Below are 12,145 nucleotides of genomic sequence, written 5' to 3'. Positions count from 1 at the left end.
AGTTCAGCCAGAGATACGCTCGCCTGTAGAAGTGAGGCCACAGAGAACGGTGAGTGACGGCCATGTTGTTTCCCTGCAGCTCTGTCAGACCCCAGCAGCAGGCTGTCCACCTCCCCCCCACCACCGGCCATCGCCGTGCCTCTGCTGGAGATGGGCTTCACCCTGCGTCAGATCTCTAAAGCTCTGGAAGCCACAGGTCAGTGGGTCCAACCCTCCAGATGTTGTGACTGGAAACAGCTGGAGATCTGAGCTGCTTTAGTTAAACTCTGCAGCATTTATTTTCTTTTCTCCAGTATGGTTATTATTACCCATTAGTTTTATAAGTGATTGACTTTCTTTGGAGAATCCTTTTTGCATCAAATGCTCCAAATAAGAAAAAAAATTTTCAGGAAACCAAATTTATTCTAAACCTCTAAAGTTTGATTTAAGCCTGACGCGTCTGCGAGGTGCTACTGGCGAAGATTCAGGAATATAAACATCTGCTCACATCCCGTGACTTAGCTAAATAATATATCAAATAATGGAGTATGTGGGATTTCAGGGTTAGCATGACATGTTGGTCGTGTTGCTGTTAGCATAAACAAAACGTGTTGCACAATGCTTGCACACTGTTGCACTTTTATCCACAGCTTTCTTTCCGCCGTCATCGTAGGTCACTCTAAATGCAAAGTGGTCCCATACAGCAGACCTATAAAGTGCTGCTGGTGCGTCTTCCAACTCCTGTTCTTTCCCACTCGCCATTCCGACACAATTCTCCACAACAACTGATTTTTTTTCTGCTACACCCGGCTACGCTGCTTCGCTTCTTCTTCTTCTTGTTTACTACTGGTGGTTGGCTTTGGTCGCAGCACCGCCACCTTCTGCTCTGGAGTGTAATCGCTTCGCCTATGAGAAAAAGGAGCAGCGGATGAACCGAACGCAACACACGCGAACCGAACAGAGACAGTCGAACCGAACGGTTCTGACGGTTTTCATACACCGTTCCATCCCTAAAAAAGACAAATACAAAGTGAATGCAGTAGAACTTTCTAATGCCTACCTGGAACGGGTGACAATAGCTAAATAAAATTTTGGCTCTCAAAATGGTATCGGTGCCCTAATTGTTGGTACTCGCCGATACCGATACCACCATTTTAGTGCTGGATCGGGGCTCCGCTCAATACTGGTGTCGGTACAACACTAATATTTAGCCTGCATTCCCTGGAAATAGTTTTCCGTATTACTCTTACTTTTTTGACAAACTCTTATTTCAAAGCAAAGATGCAGGCAACACGTCCGCATTGATAATGAAAGTAAATAATTTTTGTTCTCAGACACACCCGCCGCTTTATTTGCCTGGCGCCGCGCTGAAGCATGTGTTGCAGGCTATGACCTCCGATCTCTATGGCTATGTTTACATTTATTTATTATACAAATGTTTACACAATCTAAAACTTAATGACCGTTTGTTCGACCTCCTGCAGACAACATTAAAATAAACAAAAATAAATCAATTTTCATTAATTTATGAAAGGCATTGAAGTGCATACTTGCTGAACTTTGAAGCATCACTCTAACTTTTAGCCACTAGGGCCGCTAATGAGAACTGCCAGCGCTGCAGTGTCACTGAATGAACCACTGTTCTGGTTCTGGTAGCAGACCACCTTGGACCTGCACACTGAGAAGTCATGGAGCTCCTGGTGCAGACAGTCCACCGTCCCCCGTGTCCATCCTCCATCAGAGGATGAAGGCAGAAAAACCCGAGCAGACGGAGGGATGGTTTCTGTGTTTCTGTGAAGCTGACAGCTCTGTCCTGCGGTGGCAGGTGCTCGAGGAGAAGCGGACGCCCAGAATATCACGGTGCTCGCCATGTGGATGATCGAACATCCTGGCACAGACGACGAGCGGGACGAGCCCCACGCCAGAAACAGCACGCTTGGAGGCGACGGCTCCGACTCCTCCTGTCCAGGAGCAACGGCGTCCGCTGGAGGAAAATCCTTGGAGAGGAACTCGTACCTGTGTTCTCCTGCAGACGTTGCCGGCGCTGATGCGTCAGAGATGGAGGAGGGCTTCAGTGAGAGGTACGTCTGGGGCGCTCCATTTTTTCTCCAGACTCTTGATGAAGACTAAACTGTCTCAGTTTGCTAACAGAATGATTCTGGAGGTTATGTTTAAATGATGTCCTTGTGGGTTTTGTAGTCCTGAAGGTCTGGAGCAGGACAGCGCATCGGCATCCAGTGGCGCCCCCATCGGTAGACGCTCTGCAGCTGGACGCAAGCACCGCTTTGACCTGGCTGCACGCACTCTGCTGGCACGCGCTGGTGAGAACATCAAACAAACCCTGGGTAGACTTTTACTACCCTTCCAGCTGCTCACACAAAACTTTCTGTCCCCCTCAGCCGGGCTGTACCGCTCGGTTCAGGCCCACCACAGCCAGTCCCGTCGGGACGTCTCTGCTCTGCAGCAGCAGCAGCAGGATCCCGGTGCCTTATATGACTTCAACCTGGACGAGGAGCTGGAGATGGACCTGGACGAGGAGACCATGGAGGCCATGTTTGGCCAGGACCTAGCCAGCGACACGGACATTCTGGGAATGTGGATCCCGGAGGTACTGGACTGGCCAACATGGGTGTGTGTGACTTTCTGCTCCAGCCAATGAGCTGCCATCACCTCGCTGCCTTACACAAGCACGCTGAAACGACAGAACCGTCCAACCAGTTCCTCAGTGTTGATCGGCTGCTGCTTGGCGTCCATCTTTCCACTCTGCATGTCTCCGCCTCCCAGTAGCCGTGTGTGCCTAACGTGCGCGTTTCCTCCCCGCAGCACGTCTGTGAGGCCGACGACCGCGACGAGGTGGTGGTGTGCGAGCTGTGCGAGGCCAACGTGGCCAACTTCAACCAGCACATGAAGAAGAGCCATCCCGGCTGCGGGCGCAGCGCCAACCGGCAGGGTTACCGTAGCAACGGCTCGTACGTAGACGGCTGGTTCGGAGGAGAGTGCGGCAGCGGGAACCCGTACTACCTGCTGTGTGGGAGCTGCAGGGAGAAATACCTGGCCATCAAGAGCAAGGCCAGAGTCCCCGCCGTGGAGAGGTGAGCCTCCCTGACCCACCTGCTTCCTCTGGTGCGACCTGTCTGGATCTACCACCTTTACTGCCAGATTGTTTATGCTGAGCTTGTTTGGTTCAGGTACAAGGGTCAGGCGCCAGACCTCCTGGGGAAACAGGACAGCGTTTACGAAGGTGAGCCTACGCCCCGTTTGGGCGCAGCGCCAACGCTGGCGGCTCTCTCACCGTCTACCTGTTCCCCTGCAGAGGACTGGGACATGCTGGATGTGGACGAAGACGAGAAGCTGACGGGAGAGGAGGAGTTCGAGCTGTTATCTGGTCCGTTGGGTCTGAGCGAGCGAAGGATCGTTCCTGAGCCCGTCCAGTTCCCTGACAGCGACCCCCTGGGGGCCTCCATCGCCATGGTGATGGCCTCCAACAGCATGGAGGAGACACTGCTGCAGATAGGTAACATCTGCGCTGTGAGGTAGAAGGCGTGCGTGAAACGGCAGCCGTCTGAGCCGCTGTTTGTCTCCAGGATGTCAGACCTCGGTGGATAAGAGCTCCTCAGGCAGGATGACACTGGGCGAGCAGGCCGCCGCCCTCCTGAACCCCCACGACCGCGTCATGGCGCTGAGGAGGGTGACGGCTGCAGCTCAGGTGCTGCTGGCCAGGACCATGGTGATGAGGGCGCTGTCCCTGCTGTCTGTCAGGTAAAGCCCAGAGGCACAGACCTCAGCGAAACGTCTGGAAGGTTGGAGGGGAAAAAAGTCATAAAGAAATGAAACTTTGAAAAACATTTCAATGAAAAAAAGGGTTTTAAAAGTAACTTACCAGTTTTCTGTGATTTTATTTTAGTTGTTTACAGATTATTGCATTTTTTATTTTATTCATTCAGGCCCTGTCCACACGAAGACGAACCCTGGCCTAAACGCACAAATTTTTCACCAAACCAGCCTCTCATCCACACGAAGCCGGCGTTTCGGGGGTCTGTAAACGATCATTTTTTTATTCACCCTTCAGAGTGGGAAGATTCTGAAACGCCGTTTTCGCGTTTCCATGTTTACACCCTAACCGCATTTTTTTTTTTTACACGCATGCGTCATAGCGTCGCCTCTAAACACGCAAGCGCGACACATCACAACAACAATGGCGCCGTTGCTGCTCATGCTACTCACCCTGCTGTCGGGCTTACAACAGAATCTTCTTCTTCTGGAATATCTCCAGGAAGAACAGAGCAATATCGACCACATAGTTCAGCACCTGAATTTGACTGAACCACGAAAATAGACCCGCAGGGCAACCATGTATAAATATTAGTGCGCATGCCCTACATTTCGTCGCTTATTTTTGCTTTGGCACCACAGCGCCACTTACAGGCCTGGCATACATTTTGCAGCGTTTTCATGCATTTGTGTGGACGCTCACATTTATTTTACGTCTCCGTCTTTACGGCAAACGTTTTGGAAAATATCAGCGTTTCGTGTTCGTTTTGACTTCGTGTGGACGGGGCCTAAGATGGACTTCAGTGATCACCTTCTGTTGTTGCTAAAGTCCATCAGACCAATAGAAATGCATCTTTGCTCCTTCCTCCGTTCTGTTACAAACTCTCGTGATGTTTTGCAAATTCTTGTGAGATTTTGTTAGTAAAATAGATCGATACCGCGTCAATATATCAACATATAAAAATATGGCAACATTTTGTGAATTTTCGGGGGATTTCGTAGCATAACGATGACATATAGCAATATTTCATTAGTAAAAGAGATTGATATGGTGTTTTTAAATGGCAATATATCAGCATATGAAGATATTGTGATATTTTAATGTATCAATATTTTTTCCCTCGTCTTTAGAAGTTTTTAAGTCTGTAAAAAAGAAGTTTTTGAGGAAGAAGAAGAAATAGTATTTATTTATTTTTTTTTTAGACTTTAGAAACTCAGAAGCTGATCAAATATCGGGTTAAATATCGGTGGGGCGGCCAATGTCCGATATTCAGTTTTAAGGCCGATACAGATAGGAGGCCGATTATATCGAGCATCCCTACTTCACATGATGCTCAAAATTCCTCATTTTCCTCATTAGGACTTTATTCTCATAACATTACAATTTTATTGTAGTAATGTTACAAATCCTGGTAAGAATCCTGGCCCTAATACTCCGTAATAGAATGTAAAGTGCGAAGAATGAATAAATAAAGAAAGAAATCTCTCAAAACAGTTTTTTGATTAAGCTGTTTTCAGTGTTTTTTTTTCTGGATTGCTTAGTTTGCCTCCATAGATCAGCAGGGTTCTGTTTTCTCCGTCTCTCCCAGCGGGTCCAGCTGCAGCCTGGCTGCAGGACTCGAGTCCCTCGGCCTAACAGACATCAGGACTCTGGTCCGACTCATGTGCCTTGCCGCTGCGGGTCGAGCCGGCCTCTCCACCAGTCCGGCAGCGGGTCCGGGCCACTTGGAAAGGCCCCGGGGGACAAGCAAGGCCAGCAAACCCATCTCCTGTCTGGCCTACCTGAGCACAGCCGTGGGCTGCCTGGCCTCCAACAGCCCCAACGCCGCCAAGCTGCTGGTGCAGCTCTGCACACAGGTACTGGGCCTCTTTGGATCCAGGTGGTGTTTAAACAGAATCCGCTGAAGGTGGTGAAATAAGAAGCTGTTGGAGCCCGTCTCCACCTCCACCTCAGGTCCTCAGCAGCCGAGTTCTGCTGGGGTTCCAGTCTGAATCCGCTCTCACTCCGCTCCATTTCTGCTCCAGAATCTGATCTCTGCAGCCACCGGCATGAACCTGACCACGGTGGATGACCCCATCCAGAGGAAGTTCCTGCCCAGCTTCCTGCGCGGCGTGGCCGAGGAGAACAAGCTCATCACATCCCCGAACTTTGTGGTGACGCAGGCCCTGGTGGCCCTTTTGGCCGACAAGGGGGCCAGGCTGCGGCCGGTCTACGACAAGGCCGACCTGGAGAAAAGAGGTTTGTAGCTCAGCGCTGTCAACATGTTATCATGACATTCTGTTTTAGAGTCCATGTTTTTCTTCAGTTCAAGTGTAATGCATCTTGTCTGGTCACTGGGGTCACCTTCTGTTTTATGTTTGTGTTTTCATGGTTTTGGTTCTCCTTCCCTCACTCACCGGCTGTTCTTCACCCTCTGTTCCGTGTCGAGCAGGTCTAATTGCGCATTTGTATGCCCATCCTTCCCATAATCCTTCCGCTGTAGGCCCTCTGGAGCTGGCCAACGCTCTGGCGGCCTGCTGCCTGTCATCCAGGCTGTCCTCTCAGCACCGTCAGTGGGCAGCCCAGCAGCTGGTCCGCACGCTGGCGGCCCACGACCGCGACAACAACCAGAGCCGTCCGCAGACCTTCGCTGACATGGCGGGGGACCTGCGGAAGTGCTCCTTCATCAAGCTGGAAGCCCACCAGAGCAGGGTTGGTGCTGTCTCTCTGCAGCTGTCCGAGCTCTGGTTCCGCTCAGCGCCTGATGCTTGTTCTTGGTTTAGGTCATCACCTGCAGCTGGTGCAGCAAGAAAGGCCTGCTGGCTACCAGCGGCAACGACGGGACGGTCCGAGTGTGGAACGTGACGAAGAGCCAGTACACGCTGCAGCAGACCTGCGTCTTCAACAAGGAGTGAGTTCCTCTGGTTCTAACTGGCAGACCCGGTTCTGATCCGACAGAATGCTGATTGACCATTTAATTGTTTTACATCAGGGCAGATTCAGAGGTTCAAATGATCTAGTCAAAGCTCAAGCCTGAAACCAACCTAGAATCTGCTTACAGATGTTCTCCATCCAGTCTGAGGTGGAGCTGCAGATCTACAGGCTACTGATTTTGGGAGGATGAATGAGGGTGCATTGTTTTCCTCTTATTTTCCTCAGTGTTTTTAGGGTGCGGGGTTATAGAAAACATCTGGTTGTCCTTTAGAAAAAACTGCAGTAGAGCTGCAGTAAAAGGTTTTTCTAGGTTCTTCATAAACCACCGTAAATTCCGGACTATAAGCCGCTACTTTTTTCCTGCTGTTTGAACACTGCGGCCTATATTACAGTGCGGCTGATACATGTTTTTTTTTTTTTTTTTTATGGCGCGAAAAACAGACCAATAAAATTGATGAGTATTCACAGAGCATTTAAAGTGGCACTGCGCAGTGAGTGGGAGACGTGGATGACCAGTGGCGAGAAATCCTTCACCAAAACTGGCCGCATGCGAAGGACATCTTTCACTGATGTCTGCCTTGTGAAAACATCCAGCATCACCGGCGGGTTTCGGAAGGCTGGGCTGCTGTGGGATGAAGAGGACCGCGAGTGCTCAAGTGAGAGCGACATGGATGAGACTGAAGTCAGTGACGGCATCCTGAAGCTGTTCCATTCAGACACCGAGGAAGAGGACTTTGAGGGTTTTAGTGCGCAGGAGGAAGAAGAAAGTGACTAATGACTTTTCCTGGTCGGCTACAATGTTCTGTGCTAGGGGTGTAAATAATAATCGTTTTGTATCGATCCAACAGCCGACGATCCGATGCATCGATACGTCCGCAAGAGAATCGATTCATGTTTTTTTCCCCCTCCGGTCTATTTTTATCCATTTGCTCCTGGGCGTAATTCTCCCTCCCGTGCTGCGGTGGCGCTAAACCTATTTTGCCCTCCTACCTCGCTTCCTGGTTATACTCTTACAGCAGTGTGTTGCAGTAAGCTTGACACAGACATTTTTAAATTATGCTCAATATTGAAGCGTGGTCTGAGCTACACACTGTGGGTCTAGATACGGCCGAGGTGGTGAGGAAGTGGGGGCGAGTTTAGTCCGACGACGGAGGGACATGAGGGCCAAAAAGAGCGGAGATCCAGGTGGAAAAAGGATCCCAGCGTTCTCACGCACCTCACTCTTCTAGATGGTCAAACTTCATGAGTTGTTTTTCGCAATTTCGGTCATAAAAACCAGTCAAAAAAAAAAAACAGCCTCCTGTCTGCAGCACTGGTTGTGGTCAGCTACAATTTGGGAGAGGAGCAGCGGAGCGTCTGTGGGGGGGGCGGGACGTCTGGAGCTGAGGTATTGCATTGCACTCATTGCACTGATTGTCTGCAGTATTTTTTTATGCAACTTTTCTACTTCTGTTATTTGCTGTTGTTTCTCAAAAAAATGCAAAACGATATTACAGCTTTTATTGATTTATTTCAAACCTGAAACTTTGTTTAGCCTGTAAGGTGTTAAATAAAAAAAATAAATAAAATGAACCAATGAATCGAATCGTATCGCATCATGGTGTATTATTGAGTATCGAAAATAATGGAATCGTTGGGTCAGCAAATCGATACTGAATCGAATCGCCATGATGGATGTGATTTACACCCCTATTCTGTGGTTTGTTCAATTAAAAGTATTGGTATATGCAGCGTTATTTGCGTGATACCGACACATACGTATATTTAAATGTGTTACAGGTAGTTTGAAAAATAAAAAGCAGTCATACTATGTAACCTATTTGTTGTTTTATCATACGGATTAAATCAAACGTTAAAAAAAACGCTCCCGTGTAATATCCTTATTTGTAAATATCTCATACAACGTGGGAAACCTGCGGCTTAAAATCCAGTGCGGCTTATAAAAGTACAAAATTGATTTTCTTTCTAAAATTAGAGCGGGCTTGTAATCAGGTGCGCTCTATAGTCCGGAATTTACGGTACATTAAAATCCTGAGGGATCCATTCAGGCTAAGCCAGCAGCACCAGGCGGAGGGTAGAGGGACCCCTGACCCGTTTCCACCTCTCTGGAGTCATGTAGCAGTTGGAGGTAGGAGGCCGGGTGTCTCCGCTAACTGACCCTCCTGTGCTTGTCTCCTTGCTCAGTGATGGCTCCTCGGAGGACGGGATGTCCGGTCTGGGCTCCCCCAGCGACCCCTGCCTGTCCCCTCTGGCTTGGAGTGTGACTGGAAGATATCTGGCATCAGCCATGGAGAAAATGGTCAACATCTGGCAAGTTAACGGTAAACCGTCTGTTTCCTTCCTCCTCCTCACCTCTGACCAAAGCCTCTGACAGCCTCATGTCGTCAAGGTGACCTTAAGCGTAGCTTTTAGTCACCCTCTGATTCCTGCAGGCGGTAAAGGCCTCCTGGACGTCCAGCCTCACTGGGTGTCAGCGCTGGCGTGGCCGGAAGAGGAGGCGGAGTCTTTGTGGTGCGGGGAGCCCAAAGATATGCTGCTGGTGGGTCGGATGGATGGATCTCTGGGTCTCATAGAGGTTCTGGATGCAGCGGACATGCACCGTGTGGAGCTGGAGCACTGCTACAGGAAGGATGGTATGAATCCACCTGCCTGTGCGCGGCGAGGTGCTGCTGCAGGTGGAGTAAGGGCATGTCGTTTTTCAGTGGCAGTGATGCACATCGCCTGGTTCAGAGAGGACCGACCGTTCGCCGTGGGCTACGCCGACGGAAAGCTGCTGATCGGGTCCAAAGAGCCGTTGGAGAAAGGAGCCATCGTGGTCATCGACGCGCACAAGGTAAGCCGGAGCAGAACGGAGAAGCCGGACTGGTTCCAGAGGCGTTCCTCTAACTGGTGTCTGTTTCCACCTCACATTCTCAGGAGTCCATCACCAGTATGAAGTGGAGCCCAAACGGCCAAATCTTACTGACCTGCGCTAAGGAGGAGACCGTGAAGCTGTGGGCGGCCTGGGACTGCGATTCGGGTCGCGGTTCCGGCTGGAGCTGCCTGCAAAGTCCGCGACATCCGTCCCTGGTTAACAGCGTGGCCTGGTGCGGTCTGTCCGGACGCGGGCCGCAGCCCCTCAGCATGCTCGCCATGTACGTAACACTGAACGGGGCGGCGCCAGCCCACATAAGAGCCTTGAGCTGTTCAATCACTAAAACAAACGCTTGGTAGAAGTATTAGAAATTGCAGCTCAGAAGCACCTTCTCTGAGGTCTCCGCGCCTCTTCTAAGGAAACCTCTTGTTTTTCCAGATGCTGCCAGAATGGCCTGGTCTCTGTCTGGACCGTCCCTCAGGAAATCCGCCGCTTCCCGGAAGCCTGTATGTCTGATTCAGAGGGAGTGTGGGAGCACGGCAGCAAACCTAAAGCAATGGTAAATGAGCCACATTGAAGGTTAGAAAGGCTACTTCAGCACAGAACCAGAGCACCCCGTGGATATATACCCGTAGAACCAGAACAAACGGTGGATGTGAACCCGTAGAACCAGAACAAACGGTGGATGTGAACCCGTAGAACCAGAACAAATGGTGGATGTGAACCCGTAGAACCAGAACAAATGGTGGATGTGAACCCGTAGAACCAGAACAAATGGTGGATGTGAACCCGTAGAACCAGAACAAACGGTGGATGTGAACCCGTAGAACCAGAACAAATGGTGGATGTGAACCCACAGAACCAGACTGTTAAATGAAGTGTTTCATCTTTAACAAGACAAACTAGATGCGGTTCAGTTCACAGTGATGTCATTAAACCAACCTCAGCTTTTAGACAGCGCAGCAATTATCCTGAAGATGCTATGCTAACATTACTAGCTGCCACGAAGAAGAACAGTACCATGTGAAAAGTAGCCAATCACAGGCGGTATACTTTGTCCAGCGACTGCAGAGGAGGAGCCCTGCAGGCGCTGGTGGTAGGATTGAAGCTACAGGCCTCATAGGTTTAAAATACACAAAGACGGCAGCTAACATAGGTGTGAAAGTGCTTAATGAGAAATTATTGCATTAAGACCCTTTAGGCAGAACTCTGACTTCATATTTAGTGGGTTTAGTTATGAACACTGTAAAGTTCTGGTCGGGTTCTCATGAATGTTGATCCTTTGCAGCTTTGAAGGAATCAGATAAATGTTGAGAGGATTCACCTCAATCTCTTCCTTTAAAAGCTTTACCCCCTTTGTTGGTGTTGCAGTCGTCCCAGTGGTCTGAGGGTAGAGCCGTGTGCGTCTTCCGGCTGAAAGGACACATCACTCCTGTGCGGACATTGGCCTTCAGTCCAGATGGTCTGGCTCTGGCGTCTGGAGGTGTTGGAGGCCTCATGAACATCTGGTCCCTTCGGGTAAGACTCAACTGGACGGCTGACCTTGGTGGGACGGGTGGGACGTCTTCTTTGACCTTCATCATTATCTCCAACAGGACGGATCCGTCCTGCAGACAGTGGTCGCCGGCTCAGGAGCCATCCAGAACATTGTGTGGATCCCAGATGTCGGCGTGGCCGTCTGCTCCAACAGGTCCAAGGTGAGACACCTTCCTCTTCGTGTTGCCGTCCCGTTGCTCCTCATCCCGCCCTCATCCGGTTCTGCTTCGCCTCTGGTTCCAGGACGTTCTGGTCGTTAACTGCTCCAAAGAGTTCATGGCGTCCAACCACGTGCTGGCCACCTGCCGCATGGCGCTGAAGAAGCAGGGCGTGGTGGGCCTCAACATGGCGCCCTGCATGAGGGCGTTCCTGGAGAGACTGCCGGTGATGCTGCAGGAGCAGTACACCTATGAGAAGGTATCCGAGCTTCAGCGAACCAGTGTGGTTTTCATCAAACGAATCGGCAGACGCTCCTTTTATCCATGGCGAGAACTGATGAGCTAATCTAGATCCTTGATGACGTAAACATGATGAGTTGTGGGTGTGTTTTCGTTAATTAGACTAAATAAAAACCTTAGCAGGTTGTCTGTCAGATGTTTAAATGCATCATTGTGCTGTAATCTGCTAAGCGGTATCAGCCATGCTGTTGCGTCCGTGCAGCGGTGCATATTATGCATGAACACAGATGGACATTAGCAGCAGCGGCAGGGGGAAATAAGCAGGAACGGTCTGGTACTCTGACATACTCCTTTCTTTTGACCGTTTGTGCAGAAATAGCTCTGATTCTGCGCTCTACACCGACGGATTATTCTCAGCATCACGGCTCTCTCTGTCCTCGCTGCTTAATAAACTGATCAACATCTGCCAAACAAAAAAAAAAACCTTTTGTCAAACTATGAGGATTTGATTTCTTCCAGTTTAAAGACCCAGATGAAAAGGCACCTAGATCTTCTCTCTCATAGATCCTGTTTCTATTATTCAAACATCACGTAAATGTTTCCTTTTATTGTCATTAAAACTTTTTCACAACGTTTTCATAAAGCAGGGCGTAGGTTCATAAAAACATTTGGCTCCTAGAAACCAAAGGTTTT

General features: G+C 49.7%; 1 protein-coding gene across 1 annotated transcript in view; it reads left to right on the top strand.

Moving 5' to 3' along the window:
- Nucleotides 1-12,145, top strand: part of herc1 (HECT and RLD domain containing E3 ubiquitin protein ligase family member 1) — an 85,264-nt gene that overhangs the window by 53,533 nt on the left and 19,586 nt on the right. The window contains exons 42-61 of the mRNA XM_038306861.1: nt 80-196; nt 1,805-2,060; nt 2,179-2,300; nt 2,379-2,608; nt 2,803-3,071; nt 3,168-3,220; nt 3,293-3,493; nt 3,564-3,738; nt 5,340-5,607; nt 5,776-5,989; nt 6,234-6,442; nt 6,514-6,641; nt 8,849-8,985; nt 9,097-9,297; nt 9,367-9,497; nt 9,581-9,798; nt 9,957-10,077; nt 10,890-11,036; nt 11,114-11,215; nt 11,298-11,471. Coding sequence (XP_038162789.1) covers nt 80-196; nt 1,805-2,060; nt 2,179-2,300; nt 2,379-2,608; nt 2,803-3,071; nt 3,168-3,220; nt 3,293-3,493; nt 3,564-3,738; nt 5,340-5,607; nt 5,776-5,989; nt 6,234-6,442; nt 6,514-6,641; nt 8,849-8,985; nt 9,097-9,297; nt 9,367-9,497; nt 9,581-9,798; nt 9,957-10,077; nt 10,890-11,036; nt 11,114-11,215; nt 11,298-11,471 — 3,473 coding nt within the window. The remainder of the gene's footprint in view (nt 1-79; nt 197-1,804; nt 2,061-2,178; nt 2,301-2,378; nt 2,609-2,802; nt 3,072-3,167; nt 3,221-3,292; nt 3,494-3,563; nt 3,739-5,339; nt 5,608-5,775; nt 5,990-6,233; nt 6,443-6,513; nt 6,642-8,848; nt 8,986-9,096; nt 9,298-9,366; nt 9,498-9,580; nt 9,799-9,956; nt 10,078-10,889; nt 11,037-11,113; nt 11,216-11,297; nt 11,472-12,145) is intronic.

Source organism: Cyprinodon tularosa, unplaced genomic scaffold (assembly GCF_016077235.1).
Source record: "Cyprinodon tularosa strain WSP-4 unplaced genomic scaffold, ASM1607723v1 ctg595, whole genome shotgun sequence".
In the NCBI taxonomy this organism is placed as follows: domain Eukaryota; kingdom Metazoa; phylum Chordata; class Actinopteri; order Cyprinodontiformes; family Cyprinodontidae; genus Cyprinodon; species Cyprinodon tularosa.
Note: the sequence above shows the minus strand (reverse complement) of the source record. Positions and strands in the feature narration are given on the sequence as shown.